At 44.0% G+C, this 18,193-nt stretch overlaps 1 protein-coding gene across 1 annotated transcript in view; it reads left to right on the plus strand.

Moving 5' to 3' along the window:
* LOC141106648 (alpha-2-macroglobulin-like) overlaps positions 1-18,193 on the plus strand; it is a 129,339-nt gene that overhangs the window by 43,083 nt on the left and 68,063 nt on the right. The window contains exons 6-11 of the mRNA XM_073597593.1: positions 946-1,114; positions 1,416-1,500; positions 4,043-4,169; positions 8,558-8,672; positions 13,253-13,368; positions 13,842-14,000. Coding sequence (XP_073453694.1) covers positions 946-1,114; positions 1,416-1,500; positions 4,043-4,169; positions 8,558-8,672; positions 13,253-13,368; positions 13,842-14,000 — 771 coding nt within the window. The remainder of the gene's footprint in view (positions 1-945; positions 1,115-1,415; positions 1,501-4,042; positions 4,170-8,557; positions 8,673-13,252; positions 13,369-13,841; positions 14,001-18,193) is intronic.

Here is an 18,193-nt window from a genome sequence, read left to right on the forward strand (position 1 = left end):
AGTTGGGGACCTTGGATTGTGGGCTCCTTGAGGGTAGGGTGCGATGTATGTGTGGAGTGCTGCATAAATTAATGGCACTATATGGGTACCATAAATATATAATAAAGGAGTATCTTAATTAGACACAATGTACAGGTATATGGACAATTGTAGACATGCACCCACACTCACTCAGGATGGACTGGTGTCTTTATCCAACCTTACTAACTATGTAACAATTTTCATACTAAATCTCCTCGCCAATCAAGAAGCGGGTCGTGAGACCCGTTTCCCGATTAGCCAAAATGTCAGACGATCCTATTGGATGCCTAGAATGGAGGAAGAGGAGGGACACACGGCAAAAGCCACCGGAGCCGCTGCCCACAGCCCGCCACCTAGACTGGGTAAGCGCTGAACCGAGCGGCGGCGTGGGATAGTGCCATTGCCACCCACCCGCTGGGAGTGGTTGTTTTCTGCCCCCCCAACAAAAAACACCAGCCGCCACTGTATAACATCACAAGGAGGGGAGTGAAGGAAGACTGCAATATAAAGAGGAAAGTGACTTACCGGTCCCTAATAAGGTAGGGAACCTGTTGTCAAAGAAAGATATGGACCTATTCCCTAATAAGTGAATGGAGGTTAAAGGCTAGAAGCATACAGTGGTTTACCCATGGAGGCCAGATAATGTTAAATGTGTTCAGTTTATCCTCCTAAAAGACAGTCAACAAAATATTTATTTCAACTACATTTGGAAGCACAGAAAAGGCTTGTCCCATGACATGATGATCACAAAATGTGTTTCTGGGTGCCTTGAGTGTATCTGCTGTTGATGCTCGTCTCCCAATATCCTAATTAATGTTGCCTAATAACTGATTATGTTATCTATGGTCTTAGAGTAAATCAGTTGCTGCGTCTCTCGTTCAGTCTTTACAGAATTTGTATAACTGCTTGAATTTGCCATTTTAGGATCCAGCTGGGAATCGGATACATCAATGGCCGAATCAGAGTACAATGGGATCCTTCCTGTACAAAAGTTTCACCATGCTTGATGACCCGGATCTTGGAAATTATCAGATCATCGCTAAAAGACGGCCTGGTGACTCAGTTTATCAATTTATCAAGGCTGAGCAGTATGGTATGTATGACTGGTGATTTCTTCTTTGAGTACTGTTGGGAATCCTGTGGCAGCTTTTTCCATTGCACATCATGGCAGACTTGCCTCTGGGTTTGCCTCCTCCCCCATCACTGACAACTCTGTGCTCTCCTTCAGCCTTTTGTTACTTTCTGAAATCTTTTCTACTTGTTCAACCCTAGCTGCTTTTTTTCATTTGGCTTTTGGGTTGCCACTGATGCGTGAATTCCCCCTGAAGTTAATAGACCCCAAAGTTTAAAGATAAATACCGGTAACTTTTTTTTTTTTTTTTTTCTTGTTCCAGCTTTGCCCAAGTTTAGCCTAATGCTGAAAGCTCCCAATAGTGTGACCATCCTGGACAAGAATGTTTCCATTGAGGTGAATGCCAGGTAGGTTAACCAAGACAATTGTAGTTAAAAGGAATTTTTTTTTCCCTTTTTTTTTTGAATGTGCATTTATTTGGCTCTTGACACTTGTGTAGCGGTGCCCCCATGGGGTCACTGCGTGTTCTAGTTCCACACATCACCCTGCCTGGCCAGACATTCATTTCAGACACACTTTGCCAGTCGAACAGTCTTTAGCTTGTTTGTTTTGTTTTATTTAGGGGATTAAACTTGGATGGGGAAAGGGACATGGGATGCCCAGATGAAGAATCTTATTTGGTTAAATCTAAATTTGACAGTCTCCCATACTTCACACTCCCCCAGCACACTACTTAAGATGACTTTGCTTTCTCCACTGTACAATCTTAGATTCTTGTCACCGTTGGCACTTTGTTAGGCCTCACTCTGAAGAAGTCCCAACATTTTACTAGTAGCCATTTGCTGGCAGGGGTCTGCAGTCCCCTCTGTTGTAGCAACCATTATCGATGGAAAAGGACAGTGTGCTAACAAACTTTCTGGACTACTGACCCCAGAGAGTCCAAATCCTGCCAACCCTCCTGGCTGCCGCAACTTGACTCCAACGACACCACAGTCTCTCCCTCTGGCTTCACATCAAATTCTGGCATGTCTCTCCCAGAGCTTCTCACTGTGCTTCTCACTCACCGACCCCGGAATAGATCCCTCCTGAATGACTTGCCCGGCAGTGCTCCCCACTGTCCTGCTCCTGTTCCAGGACACCTCTCAATCACCGCGTAGAGAGGCTCCAGACCCGAGTTCACCCCCCCCCAGAAAGGGGGTTCCCTCAAGGGCCACAACAGTCTAACACTCCATCATTTCGTTCTTCCACGCGACAACTCCTCCCCAGCAGGCTGACCGTGTGTATATATATATATATATAGGCCTGCCCCCTGCCAATCCTAGTTGAGGGATTGGTCAGGGCTCCCAGATATACTCCATGCCACTCTCATCCTCTGCCCTGCCTCTTTTCCAGAACCCTCTGGAAACAAAGGAGGCACCAGAGAGATAAAGTACTGGTTAGTCACCTGCTGCTACACTAAACCACTCCCCAGCCCCCAGATCAAAAACAAACAGGCATAGCTCACAGCTAGTCCTGCCTAAAATTTACCTGCACTGACTGTACAAACAAACACTACTCTAGCGACCTACCTATGTAAGGTAGAGGGTGCTACACTGGTCATTGCATCCTAATCCATGCTTATTTACCTATCAATGTCTTCATGGATAGTAGAGGTCATCAGAGGGCAGCAGTAAACTCTTGAGGATCAAATTACATGAAGCCTGTTCATTTTCAGTTTATCTCATATTAGAATCTTGGATAGATGTTCCTTTGTGTTCCCCATTGTCCTTCATTGTCTTAATTTCTTCTTTTCCCAACTTTATTTATCTTGGGTGCAGTAGATGTTAAAACAGTAGTAAATCTAAAAAACAAACATCTAAGAATTGCTGGGCTGCAATTTTAAATGTGTGGCTGCCATAGGTGTTTGCTGCCTATTGCATTAGGGTGTGCACCCCAAAGCTCAAACACGCATGCCTTTCTCTGCAGCCTCAGCTGCACAGGACAGTGAATGAATGGGAAATGCTCTGTGCTGAGCGGCTTCCTGTTCATTTTACAAACTGAAGCATAGTAAACTGTTTACTGTGCTTCATGTATAAATGAACACAATGGGGTTGATTTACTAAGGCAAATGGACTGTGCAGTTGCTCCAGAGCTTAGTAAATGAGGTAAAGCTTCACTTTGCAAAAAAACAAACCATCACGTGCAAGAAAAATTATTAAAAAAATGCATTTTTGCTTGCACATGATTAAATGATAGAAGTCAGCAGAGCTTCTGCTCTTTTACGAAGCTCTGGAGCAACTGCTCTTGCAAAGTGCACAGTCTATTTGCCTTTAGTAAAACCACCCCAGTGAGTGCCTTCCTTTAGAAAAGGAAGGCGCTGGTAAATTTGCACTCTCCATCCTGAAACGTCCCCTGCAGCAGCTGGGGGAGAGGAGGGAAGCCAGCGGAGCAGGGGGGCCAACACAGGGAGAAGCCTAGGCAGTAGGGGAATCGGCACTGCGTGTAGTAATTGGGGGTGTGCCCAGGCACACCCGGCACACCCCCTGTGCAAGACTATGGTGACTGCATTTTCTTTTTCTTAAATCTAGGCAGTAAGTTTCTTGTTTTTTTTTTAACTTTAATAGGCCAGGCTGTCTAGACAAAGTAGCAGGTAGAGGACAATTACTAAAATACCCACATTTTTCAATAGTTTCATGCAAGATATGAACTTGACCCCCCCCCCCTCCACCCCCTCCACCCCCAGCCATCACCCTTTTCCCTGAAATTGCAAAGATCTGTGGCTGACCTCCACACTGCCAATCTCCAGACCATCTGCACCAGACAGCCCTAGTGAGGGGGACGGGACGCTTATTGGTTCTCCTAAATTTGTGTTTAGAAATATTTGAACACAGATTGGTTTTAACCTGTCAACAGAAACCTTTCAAAATCGGTGTGCAGAACTAAGTCTTATTATGTATTTCTTTCCCCCAGGTACACATATGATCAGGGGGTCCCAGGGAAAATATCGGGCAGACTGTGCAGACCGCCAGCTTACTATTACATAGGAAACGCCTGCAATAGGAGTCCTGATGGTATCTGTGTGCCATTCACTGGAACGGTGAGATCCAACTGCAATCATACTAGCAAATGTTAAACTTTTCCATTCGCCTACATTTCTCTCCTTTACTTTCCAAAATAGTTGTGTTTTTATGATTCTGATCCATTAAGATCATGTGCCACATCAACCCCTAACAATCATTCACACTGTACCTTGTAATGACACAAATCGGGGTGGATGTACAACGTCATTCAAAGTTGCACATCTTCAGCATGCTGCAATGGTCCTGTGTTGTAGCCCACCACAGAGAATACATGTGCAGTGTGTGGGGGGGGGGAATCATGCAACAACTGTTTGTGTAAGACAACTCATTAAAAATGAACGGGCTGCCTAATGCCGTGTACACACGACCAGACTTTTCGACCGAACTGGTCCATTGGAACAAATCCATCGGACAATCCGACCGTATGTGGACCTTCTTCATCGGACCTTCAGCGGACCTTTTTGGTCGAAAATCAGACAGACTTTAGATCTAAAACATGTTTCAAGTCTTTCCGACGAATTCGAGTCCAGTCGAAAAATCTGTTTGTCTGTATGCTAGTCCGACAGACGAAAACCATCGCTAGGGCAGCTATTGGCTACTGGCTATGAACTTCCTTATTTTAGTCCGGTGTACGTCATCACGTACGAATCCGTCTGACTTTGGTGTGATCATGTGTAGGCAAGTCCATTTCGACAGAACTCCGTCAAAAGTCAGTTGAAAAGTCCTTCGGAGTTCAGTCCGCTCGTGTGTACACGGCATAACAAAACACTCCTTTATGTAGAACATGTGCACTGCATTGTGGTCTGAATGGTTCCTTGCAATATAAACTTTGATTTTTGCCGATGTGCGTGTTTATATAAACAGTGATGTACAGCAAGCTGTTGCAAAACCTCCCGTTTGCTTCAAAGGTCTTAAAACCTTGAAAGCCAAGGGTTCTCAAGCTTTTGAAGAGCGCAGGCCACTTAAAGTAGTTGTAAAGCCTCTAGGTTTTTCACCTTAATGCAGTCTATGCATTAAGGTAAAAAACCTTCTGTGCTGCAGCTGACCCGCAAACCCCCCCCCCCCCCCCACACCCACTTTTTTTTTTCTTACCTGAGCCCGATCCAATCCAGCGGTGTGCAGGAGCCCAGCAGCGCCAGCCGCTGTCTCTCTCCTTATTGGACAGATTGATAGCAGCAGGAGCCATTGGCTCACGCTGCTGTCAATCAAATCCTGTGATGAGGGGGGCGGGGCCTAGTCCTGCTGTCTGTCAGTGGACACAGCAGCAGGACTCGAATGAGAATGCACAGGTGTCCCCTTGGAAAGCGGCTTTCTGTGGGGGTACCCAATGAAGGAGGAGCAAGGAGCGCCGGCGGGGCACACCAGAAGAGGAGGATCGGGGCTGCTCTGTGCAAAACCTTACGCATAACATGTTAGTAAAGGTTTGATTTGTTATTTTTATTTAGAAAAGAAAATAAGTGATTTGGTAACTGGTCGCGGGCAACAATGCAATGAAATGGTTCAGGATTTATAATTTTTTTTTTTTTGAATAGCATTTTTAACATTTTAACCACATAGTGATATGACAGCAGCAGGAACCCTTTATCCTTCCGGGCCGCCATCATATGACGTCTTTTACTTCCTGAGCCTCTAGGGCGTGTAAACACACAGATCCACATACTGTCAGGTGAGAGGAGACCGGTGGTGTGTTTCCAGTACAGAGGAACACCGATCGGTCTCCTCCCCTTGTGAGTCTCCTCCCCCTACAGTTAGAATCACTCCCTAGGATACACATTTAACCCCTTGATCGCCCCCTAGTGTTAACCCCTTCCCTGCCCTCACATTTACACAGTAATCAGTGTATTTTTATAGCCCTGATCGCTGTATAAATGGTCCCAAAATAGTGTCAAAAGTGTCCGAAGTGTCCGCCGCAATCTCACAGTCACGATAAACATCGTAGATCGCCACCATTACTAGTAAAAAAAAAATAACAATAAAAATGCCATAAATGGATCCCCTATTTTGTAGATTCCAATGATTTTTGTGCAAACCAATCAATATACGCTTATTGCGATATTTTTGAAAAAAAAAAATGTAGAAGAATACGTATCTGCCTAAACTGAGGAAAAAAATTGTTTTTTTTAATGGGATATTTATTATAGAAAAAAGTAAAAAATATTGTGTTTTTCTTTTTGTCAAAATTGTTGCTCTTTTTTTGTTTATAGCGCAAAAAATAAAAACCGCAGAGATGATCAAATATCACCAAAAAGCTCTATTTTTGGGGAAAAAAAATTATCAAAATTTCATATGGGTATAGTGTTGCATGACCGTGCAATTGTCATTTTCAATTGTAACAGTGCTGAAAGCTGAAAGTTGGTCTGGGCAGGAAGGGGGTGAAAATGCCCTGTACTGAAGTGGTTAAACAATTGGGATCGTTTTTTCCACGGGACCAATCCCTGTTGGATGTTTACTCTTTTAAAGTGGATGTAAAGCCATTCTGTAAACTTGTACCTACAGGTACTGTAAGCCTAGAATAAGGCTTACCTGTAGGTACTATGAATATCTCCTAAACATTCACACATGCGTTCTGTATGGACGGTATACCTGTGCCATCCCCTCAGAGCTCCGTGTGGTGGTCCGTGACTCCCGTGCATGCGCACGGGAGTGTTGTCATTGAGGCGTGGCCAATCAGACGGCCGGAGGATGCGAACCTGGAAGGAAGATCAGGTAAAGATAAAACCGTCTGTCGGAGCTCACAGTGCGGTAGTGCGGGGCTTTGTTCTATGGTAAGTATTTCATAATGTGCTAGTATGCGATGTATACTAGCACCTTTTACTTTGCAGGATTTTTTTAATTGCCGCGGTTTACTTCCGCTTTAATTACAAAAATCACATTTTATTAACCAGATCACCATTAATCCCACTCTTGCTCAGCTGTGACCAGCCAAAAAAGCTCTGAACCAATGTTGCAGCCATTACTATACAGTATCGGGGTCTTTGCAGCCATCTCTTGAATTGCAAAACAAGAACTGTGGACAATCTAAACAAACATACCATGAAAGCGCCTAGTAGTGCAATAAACATTTTTATTAAGCAAAGATAAAATGACACATAATGCAGGCACATGTTCCCGGAATTACACCACGCTAATCACACAATTGTGAGAATCCACCTTCAGAACCCTTGTATGGATGCCACTAGATGTAATCCACTCTGCTAAAGGATCCTCTCCCCGTGTCTGTGTGTAAAGGGAGCAGGGATCCGGCCACAACAGCTAATGTATGACTGTCTCTGGGATTATGGAGTAGAGTGGCGTGCACACGTAGGGGGCTATGTGGGTTGTGATAGGCTTCAGCTTTTGGGGCCACATCAGATGGACCATGGGTGGAGCATGGCTGCTTTTTAAAGCGCCCTCAGTTTGGGACTGTTGCGTAACTGGTCGGAGGCCAAAGTGCTGAGGGCTTCTCTTGCGACAGAGCGCCCTGAAGGTGGCAACGGGGAGTGCTATGCTCAAAGAAGCAGGGGTTGCCAGCTGTGACAGGGTGGAGTGATGAGATGTCCGCTGGATGGCAGCTGATGGGCAGGATGTGAGACTTGGCAGAGAGGAGATCCAGGAGCAGAGTCAGGAGCCAGGCCAGTAGTCATGCAAGGAATATCAGCCAGGAGTAAAGCGGCAAGCAGAGTCAGGAGTCAGCCGGGGGTCATACACTGGGAATCTGGCAACAGTGGAGTAAGAAGAGCAAGCCAGAGGTCATACACAGATCAGCAGGCAGAAGCGAAGTCAATGTAGCAAGCCGAGAATCAAAGCCAGGAATGGAGAAAAGACAGGTCAAAGGCAAGCCAGATCGGTAATGGGGAATCCAATAATGGCAGAAACAGGAACACATGGGGGCACTAAAGATCATCCAGCGACTAGTGGTCATGCTGCTAGCTTTAAATAGGCCACTGGGCACCAGAATCAGTTGCTCGTGCTTTGCGCAATTGAACATTAGCCCTTGCAACCGTTCACCCGTACGCATTCACATTTGCATTGGTGAATGCCTATATGCCAATCAGCGCTTCCGTTGCATTAGCAGATCTGCCAGTTCTTTTGCAAACAGTTCTGACAGGGAAATTGGTGCTGGCTGTGTAAGGTGATGTTAGACTTCAGGTGGTGTTTCAGCTTGTCTGACCTTCCTTAGGCACTCACAATTGGCTCTTAGGCTGAAGCCCATTTGTACAAGACCTAAAGTGAGATGATCAGCCATGTTATACTTCTTTTATTTTTTATTGCTATTAAACAATGTGCCTACCATTTTTTCTTTTCATTCATTGCCTATTCTAGGTGCCCCTCTGATCCTAGTTTCCATTTTATTTATGACTCAACCTTTTATTCTTGGCACAACTTTGGTTCTGACTTTTTTTTCTTTTCCTTCTCTTCCCAATAGACTAATTCTGAAGGTACATTTAAAGGAAGCGTTGATCTCTCCACATTCCAGCTTGACCGCTCAGGATACCAGATGGCATTTAATATCCAGGCCACTCTTACAGAACAGGGGACAAGTAAGTGAATGGTTTGCCATAAGTGTTAATGTTGTAGCTCCATAATTGGGTTAAAGCCTTTCACAAATTAAAGGGGTTGTAAAGGTAAAAGTTTTTTCACCTTAATGCATTCAATGCATTAAGGTGAAAAAACATCAGACAATACCGCCCCCTCCCCAGCCCACCCCTTTTTCCTCTTCGCCGCTCAGCCTGGTCGTTGATTGGCTAGATTGGATGGATTGAAAGCAGCGCAGCCATTGGCTCGCGCTGCTGCCAATCACATCCAATGACGCGGCGCGCTGGGGGGCGGGGCCGAGTGATACAGTGAGCGGCTATGGCCGCCCGCTGTATCAAGGGAGCGCGCCCGCAAGCACTCAACACCACACGAGAGAGCTCGCATGAAAGTTTTGAGTCCTTGCGGGGGGGGGGAGCTGAAAGAGCCGCCGAGGGACCCCAGAAGACCAGGTTTGGGGCCACTCTGTGCAAAACGAGCTGTACAGTGGAGGTAAGTATGATATGTTTGTTTTTTTAAAAAATAAATAAATAACTTCAGTGATCCTTTAAAAAAGTCATGGCAGAATACACAAGCAGCGGTGGTCACCAGAACTGCACTCTGCAAATGGCACAGACAACCTTGCCTACAAAGGACGTATTTGTGTGCTGATCTGATAAAACCTGACATGATGCATTAAAGATATGTATATGGTATTGGCGTGTAGGCCAACGTGGGTAAGCCTTTACAGCCAATGCATATTCATTCACTTCTATGGGCTGGCTGCCTGCAGCTCGAAGTTGGTACAGAAAGATAAACAAACGGCTCTTCACACTGTACAGAGCGGAGTGCCCATGTGAATGAGCCCTAAAAATAAAAAGCTCATAATAGTAAGCACACTTCTTGCTTTCCATTATAACTGGCCATATGACCGTTGCCTTCGGACAGAACTTCAGATGGAGCAAACCAATCCTTTCTGAAACTGATTTTTCACTTGGCCGAAATCTGTTCTCTAAATGCCTAGACATATATTGCATTTATTGGCATCACATGCAACTACATACACCTTCTTTCTCTTATTTTAATAAAAAAAAAAAATTAAAAATTGGTAGTTGAGATGGATAAAGGGTTAAGAAAAGAAGCCTAGTAAGGTGGCAGTGGCCAACATACCAACCTACAACATATTGCTCAAATGATTGGGATGCCTGCCTTTAAAAACACGTGAACTTTAATGGCATCCCAGTCTTAGTTCGTAAAGTTAATTGAGTTGGCCCATCCTTTGCAGCTATAACAGCTTCAACTCTTCTGGGAAGGCCGTCCACAAGGTTTAGGAGTGTGTCTATGGGAATGTTTGATCATTCTTCCAGAAGCGCATTTGTGAGGTCAAGCACTGATGTTGGACGAGAAGGTCTGGTTCGCAGTCTCCGCACTAATTCATCCCAAAGGTGTTCTATTGGGTTGAAGTCAGGACTCTGTGCAGGCCAGTCAAGCTCTTCCACCCCAAACTCGCTCATCCATGTCTTTTATGGACCTTGCTTTGTGCACTGGTGCGCAGTCATGTTGGAACAGGAAGGGGCCATCCCCAAACTGTTCAGACAAAGTATGAAATTGTCCAAAATGTCTTGGTATGCTGACGCCTTAAGAGTACCCAAGCCCAACCCCTGAAAAAACAACCACACACCATAATCCCCCCCAAATGAACCAGTGCACAAAGCAAGGTCCATAAAGACATGGATGAGCAAATTTGGGGTGAAGGAACTTGACTGGCCTGCACAAAGTCCTGACCTCATCCTGATAGAACACTTTTGGGAGGAATTGGAGCGGAGACTGCAAGCCAGGCCTTCTCGTCCAAATCGGTGCCTGACCTCACAATTGTGCTTCTGGAAGAACGGCCAAACATTCCCATAGACACTCTTCTAAACCTTGTGGACAGCTTTCCCAGAAGAGTTGAAGCTGTTATAGCCGCAAACGGTGGGCCAACTCAATATTGAACCCTACGGACTAAGACTGGGATGCCATTTAATTTCATGTGCGTGTAAAGGCAGGTGTCCCAATACTTTTGGTAATTTCGTGTATATTATGTCATCTTCCTTCTCCAACTCAAAAGCAAAATATCAAGAAGCTTGGATCTATCCAATGATGTAAACGAAAAAGTTAAAAGTTTAAGTGCTGGGATGGGGGACATTGAAAATTGTGCAATTATTCACTCATTTTTTATAATATTAAACTTGGGTTTCCACAATTACAAGGGTGTCTGTAATTGGGGCCAGATATGTGTGGCTACACTTAGAAAACTGAGATCAGACCATATTATAATAAAGAACTTCTTTTTTTTTGTTGTTGTAAAAGTTTTTATTGAGTCTTTAAACAGTGGTAACAGAAAAAAAAAAGAAGTAGAAACGAGCACATTGAAATACATATGTGCGGGCGCAGCCGCCATCAAAGCGAAAAGAGAGAGAGTTATTGTACATATAAAGATGTGGAATAGTACACAAGAGTCTTACAAGCTGTATAAGGTTTAATATGGAGTCAGTTTCTAATATTCCGTTGTGTGGTAGTAAGGCTATACAGTGCGTTAGATAATGGGTATTGTAGAATAACCGAGAAGGGTAACCTTAGGTTCTCGTGTTATCGACTCTAATGCCGCGTACACACGGTCGGACTTTTCGTCTACAAAAGTCCGACAGCCTGTCCGACAGACTTCCGACGTACCTTCGGCGGACTTGCGGCAGACTTTCTTACGAACGGACTTGCCTACACACGACCACACAAAAGTCCGACGGATTCGTACGTGATGACGTACACCGGACTAAAATAAGGAAGTTCATAGCCAGTAGCCAATAGCTGCCCTAGCATGGGTTTTTGTCCGTCGGACTAGCACACAGACGAGCGGATTTCTGGGTCCGTCGTACTTACGACGTAAAGATTTGAAGCATGTTTCAAATCTAAAGTCCGTCGGATTTGAGGCTAAAAAAGTCAGTTGAAAGTCCGGAGAAGCCCACACACGATCGGATTACCAGCCAGCTTTAGTCCGTCAGCGTCCGTTGGACTTTTGTAGACGAAAAGTCCGACCGTGTGTACGCGGCATTAGAATTGGCGGTAGGTTTGATCTTAGTGGTATCAGAGTCGAGCGTGAGAGTGTAAAGGGAAATGTCTGGGGATAGACAGGTGGGGTAGTTGAAGGGGAGGTGATGCACGTCAAATCTTTTGTTGGAGGTTCACTGGGTATTCCGTCATGTGAGTGGGGGTGTATGGTGTGTGCCTGGGAAAAAAAAAGGGGGGGGGAGGGATTGGGGAGTGGAGGGGATGGGGAGAATATGTAATCTTTTTGGTCCTGCCACAGCTCATATATTTCTTTCAGTTCATGTTTCTTTTGTATTCATCAATACTTTTGGTACTTTTGTGTGTATTATGTCTTCTTCCTTCTCCAACTCAAAAGCAAAATATCAAGAAGCATGGATCTATCAAACAATGTAAACTAAAGTTAATGAGTTAAAAGTTTAAGTGCTGGGATGGGGAGGGGGGGACATTGAAAATTGTGCGATTTATTTACTCATGTTTTATAATTTTAAACTTGGGTTTCTGGAATCGGAGCCAGATATGTGTGGCTACACTTAGGAAACTGGGACCAAACCATATTGAACTTCTTAATCGTAAAATAAGACATCCAAATACCAGCAAACATAAATGTATAAGTGAACCAAAAACCCAGTGACCACATACTTAACTAAATGACCTAACAGAAATCCTAACCATCGAAATAACTATATATATAGTGTATACAAATGGAGAACACAGGAAAACTGGAGGTGCAGGGAACATTTTGAAGGGAGAAACCAAAACTGGGATCAGGAACAAAGGGGAGAAGGAACAAGGCAGCAGGGTTCAGGGTAAAGGTACTAAGCAGAGAGCATTATTAAAGAGCAGGAACAAGATAACGGCTAGCAGTGTTTGGCAGCAAGCAAAGCAAAACACTGGAGCAAGCTGTATCAGCAGAAGAGGGACTAAATACCCTCCCAGCAGCCAGCATCAGGTGGAGACTGATAACTGGGATCTGCTGGCTGCTGGGAGACACCTGCTGATGGACACTGGAACTACAACCTTCTGTACCGGGAAGCACAATGCCACCAGCAGGCAGGTGATCCAGGTCCTTACATAGGGCAAGCAAGGGAAATTCAATGCAAAATGACCCAATTCAAAACAAACAAACTAAATAGTGTCATTTAGTTTGTTTGTTTAGAATTGATATTTCAAGGGTTTGGTGCTGAAGATGTCATCCATGTGTATATTTACTTTTTATGGCTTCAGTTTTGGTTCAGGAATGATTGCTTCAATCTATCTGAATGCAAGCACTGATCTTAGGGGAGGGATTAAAGAAAAAAACATCTCATCCACAACCCTGTCGATAAACAGTGCAGTAAGTGGCACTCCCCACTCTTATCTTTCAGGGGCTTCTGCACAGTGTTCAGTTTACCTACTGCCCTTTGTGGCTGGTCAGTAGGGAAAACCAGTCAATTTCACTATATTTAACAACTAAACTGGGCTGCATCAGACGTATGACTGTACTCTAATCCTTCCTGATGAGTATTTGTATTGTGTTCTGTGACAGATATTCAAGCAACTGAAACCAAAACCATCTCGATCACCAGCCAGCTAGGCCACGCCCGTTTTGACTATAAGGTTATGCTTCCATATTTCAAAAAAGGAATTCCTTATATTGTGGGGGTGAGTTGAATTGACTAAGAACCTTTTTTAAAAATGTTACATTTTATTGTGCATTGTCATGGCAGATTAGGGCTACTAGTGAGTTTTTTTTATTTTTTTTTATTATTATTAAACTCCTAGAACGTCTCAATTGTATGACTGTAATCCTCTAGCAAAAACTTTCTGCTCATCACCATGAGTCAGATTTGCATACTCTGACATGACCCTCAGACAGTCTGTCCCACAGTCTACCCATCAGTCCTAGCTGCTCCTCTTGAAAGGAGGGATGAATATGGGAGATTGGGTTTCTGGATTATACATGATGTGAGAACTCACAGCAAAGCAGAGAACCTAAAAAATGGCCTAGCATCTTTTCAAATATCATTGTTTGATGGAACGTGTAGAGAAAGCATATTTTGCATAGAACAGGTATTGTGATAAATGCATGTGTAAAACTGAAGCATATGGTGACATTTTTCCTCTGCATGCAACAGATTGTTGTTGAGAATGCACAGGGGCAGCCTGAGAGTGGCCAGGTGGTGCAACTCCAAATGGACGGGAAGGTTCTTCAGAACCTGACATCTGATGAGAATGGCAAAGCACAATATGAAGTTGATACCTCAACACTTACCACTTCAAATGTCAACTTTCAGGTGAGTGGATATTGCACTGTACAGCCGCATCAGAATGGATTTCTTTCTCTAAGGTGTCCTTTTATGAAACTGAGATCAGCGGCGATCCCGAGTCTCACCGCTGATCTCAGCGCTTTACCAGTTTATGAAACTGAGATAATCAGCGGAGAACATGTTCTCCGCTGATTATCTCAGCACAGTGAGAATTTGTAACTGACTTCACAGAAACGGCCAGTTTATGAAGGTGCGATCTCCACACCTCACTGGCGATCTGTGACAGAATTCTCACTTTCTGATTCACCATTTCAGAAGTGGAGAATCAGAGTGAGAAGCCTGAAACTGGCTGATATTCTGGAGAAAGAAAGAAGTCTTTTGACTTCTTTCTTTCACCAAACAGTCAGAGCACACCTTCCCCACCATTACACACCCCAAAACCAGCAGGATAGGAATTTATAGTGTGTATATATATATATATATATATATATATATATATATATATATATGTATGTATGTATGTATGTATGTATGTATGTATGTATGTATGTATAGATACACATATATATATATATATATATATATATATGTATCTATATATAGCTATATATATATATTTTTTTTTTTTTTAGATGTTCACGTCTCTGGCTGGGTTCACACTTGTGCGATGCGTGAACCAGCGTGATTCCTGTGCGGGTTTTCACATCGCACCTACATTGACATCTGCGCACCACTGCGGGTGTCAATGTAAAGTTAATAACACCCCCAGATCATTTCACAGATCGCAGTGCGAACTATGTAATGGTGCAGGAATCGGATCGCATGGGTGTTCACACCCATGCGATCCGATTCCAGTGCGGACCAAATAAAGGGTCCTGTACCATTTTGGTGCAAATGCAATATGATTTAGGGCCAGTTCCCACTGCTGCGGTGTCCGAGATCGGATGTGATTCGCACCGCACTGCAAAATCACATCCGATCTCTGTGCGATGCGATTTCAGCCATACAGATAGTATTGCTAAATTTGCATTGCCCTCGGACCAAACTCTTACAGGACCCTTTTTTTGGTCCACAGCAGAATCGGATTGCATGGGTGTTCACACCCATGTGATTTGATTACTGTCCGAGTTTGCAGATCGCACTGCGATATGCGAACTGATTTGGGGGTGTTAACTTTTAGGCCCAGTTCACACTTGTGTGATGCCGGACATCGCACAGGCATCGCATGTTATTTGCAGCACACTGCCATTCACATTACATGCGATGTCTGTGCGGTGCGATATCAGCTGTACAGATAGTATGGCTGATATCGCACCGCATTCGGTGCAAACACGCACAGGACCCTTTTTTCTGTTCGGACCAGAATCGGATCGCATGTGTGTTCACACATATGCGATCCGATTCATGTCCGAACTGTCAGTTCGCAGTGCGATATGCAAGCTGATCTGGGGGTGTCCTTAACAATGTATTGACACTCCCCAGCGATTCGCATATGGCAGTGTGAACTGACATGCGAGTCGGTGCGATGCGGGAACCCGCAGTGGATTCGCAGTGTTCTCGCATCGCACCAGTTTATCAATTTTTATGTTTATCTATAATGAAATATATTTTATTTTAATTTATTAATAAATATTTATACTTGTATACTTTATTAAAATTATTTTTTTAATGATTATAAATGTATTTTGCATTTATATGAATGGTGTATAGCTGCATTACATATGTGCATTACATTAATTTACTATACACCATTCACATTTAAATAGGAACATGTATGATCTTTAAATATTGATAAAAACAATGTTTTTTTTATAATTAGGTTAATGTATATTGTGTAGGGGGAATTTATCTTTATTATTTTATTAATACGTTGGGGAATAATGTGTGCTGATTCGTGTTACACTTTGTATTTTATGGTTCCTCATACTGTAATCCCGCTATATCACACGAGATTACAGTGAGAGGAGCCATTCTCAGGAGTTCCCGGCGTTTGTAGATCGCTCCCCAACTCAACATGAGAAGCGATCTACACACTTTCATAAACAGGCACTCAGAGGAGAGCGATCTCCTCTGAGAATGCCTGAGAACTGAAAAGCGGTATTTTACCGCACTTTCATAAAAGGACACCTAAGTTGTTTAGTTCATGTATGTAGCGGTACCCCCATAGGGGCTGCTGGTTTGTTCACATACATTTGCCAATCACTCCGCTCCCGATCTCCCATCACCAAGCAAACGACACCAAACAGTCAATGTTTAAGTTTTATCACTCTTTATTCGTGGGGATAGTCTGGGGTTATTCATAGGTAGATATGAGATGCTCCGCCAGATCCCACTTTGCAAGGGTATCATCCATAGCTGTAGCTTTTGTTAATGGACTTTCCCTTATGAAGAACTAACAAGTTGAACAGAAAGTCATTACTCTGAGTAATTCACTCTGTTTGACTGATAGAATTCCTTTGGAGTATTACTGCTAAGTCACAGGCCTTCACCGCCTATTTCCATGACCCGCATACTAACGCCCCTCAGTCCTTGGAAGTTACTGTTATTATGGCTCCTGCACTTGTTTCTCTGAATCACACTGACCTGTTTTCCACAATCGACAGTCTGTTTTGCTGGTCACAGAAAGTCTATTCTCCGGTCTACTTCTTCCGCTTTATTCCTACTTCCTCCACGTTCGCCCGGCACATCTCCACATGGGAATGCCCAGCACGTTCCTCAGCGCTACATGCTGGCTCCGCTGCACTCCAGACGTCCACCCTGGAGTCTCCTTGAGAGCATTTCTCAAGGCTCTCCTCCTTCAGGGCCCCAGGCCCTCCTCCTCCTCGGGCCCCTCGCTCTCCTCTTCCTTGGGCCCCTCACTCTCCTGTCTCCCCCAAGCATGTGACCCCCCCTATATGAGAGACCTCCCCTCAACCAAGAAAATTAACGATTAGTCAGAACTCTCATATGAGTTTCCTGCCACTCAGATCTCAGCCCATCCTCTCCTTTCTCAGAACAATTCACCATCAGGCAGAGGAGGTATCTCTGAGCCTAAGTGTAGGTGGCCACACCCCCCTCTATTCTGACACTTCCACATCTGAGTCAAAACAACCAGGCCTAGAAAAAGACCATAAGCCTGGCCAAATTTACTCGTAACTAGATCCTGTACTACCAAACTACACTATAGCACCTACTCTAAAGTAGAGGGCACAACATGTATTTATAGCCAAACCATTCTGCAGCAGTTCAGGATAATTCTATGTAACTCTGTTCAGTAAGTCTAACATTCTATTGTAAGAATACAGACAAGCATTGCACCTAGTTAGTCAGAAGCCAATTAACCACCCAGTGTGTCTTCTGCTCTGTAGGAAACCTTAGCATCTAAAGGACCCTACATTAATGCAGACAGCACATGCAAGCACCATTCAGTTAGGGTCCCTAATGGGAACTCAAGAACCTCTGCTTGCATAGTGACACAAGTGTTTTTAATTTCTCCCCCCCTCCAAAATAAAAAACCTAACACTTTAAGTGCAAAAAGTGAGCTCTCTGTCATGTTGACCAATTGGGATCTTTTTTCACATTTCAGAATAGAGGAAGACATTTGGTCGCCATGGGCATCAGCTCACTAAAGAGACAGATTTATTTTATAATAAATGGGCCACATAATGGCTTAAAAGGCAGTTGCCTAGACCACTCCACTCCAAACTTGGCATATTCTACTGTACTACACTGGGCCCCACACCGAAAGGATAACCTAATTTCCCTTACCGGTTACACCTAGCCCCACACTGACTACAATGTCATTTTTGAGGAACATGGCATAGAACAATAATTTCTCTCTACTAGTTCTTATACACATTTATTTAATCAGATACATGAGTTTACGTTTTTAGGGTTGTATTCAATATGTGCAAATTTGTCTGTTCGGACCCTTAACCAAGACTTGGAGGCGTTAAATATTGTCAGACAACTCTAAGGAAATATGTAACGTCTATCAGCTTTACACTTTTTTTTACTCTTCAGCCCAATGTCCCTAGGGCCTGCTGCTTTGCAGAACCCTCCTATCATAGGATCCCTGCTGCTTGCAAAGGTAGACCACGCAGCCACCAGTCCCCCCCCCCCCCCAAAACAACCTCCATCACCGTCCTTCACTCCCAAACTGGCTGGTACTCCTTCCTTTTACCTCCTTAAATTTCCATCACCCAGAAGGTTAACATGGATGTTTACACTTCGTTCCCTGT

The sequence above is a fragment of the Aquarana catesbeiana genome, linkage group LG08 (genome assembly GCF_042186555.1).
Source record: "Aquarana catesbeiana isolate 2022-GZ linkage group LG08, ASM4218655v1, whole genome shotgun sequence".
Taxonomy (NCBI): Eukaryota; Metazoa; Chordata; class Amphibia; order Anura; family Ranidae; genus Aquarana; species Aquarana catesbeiana.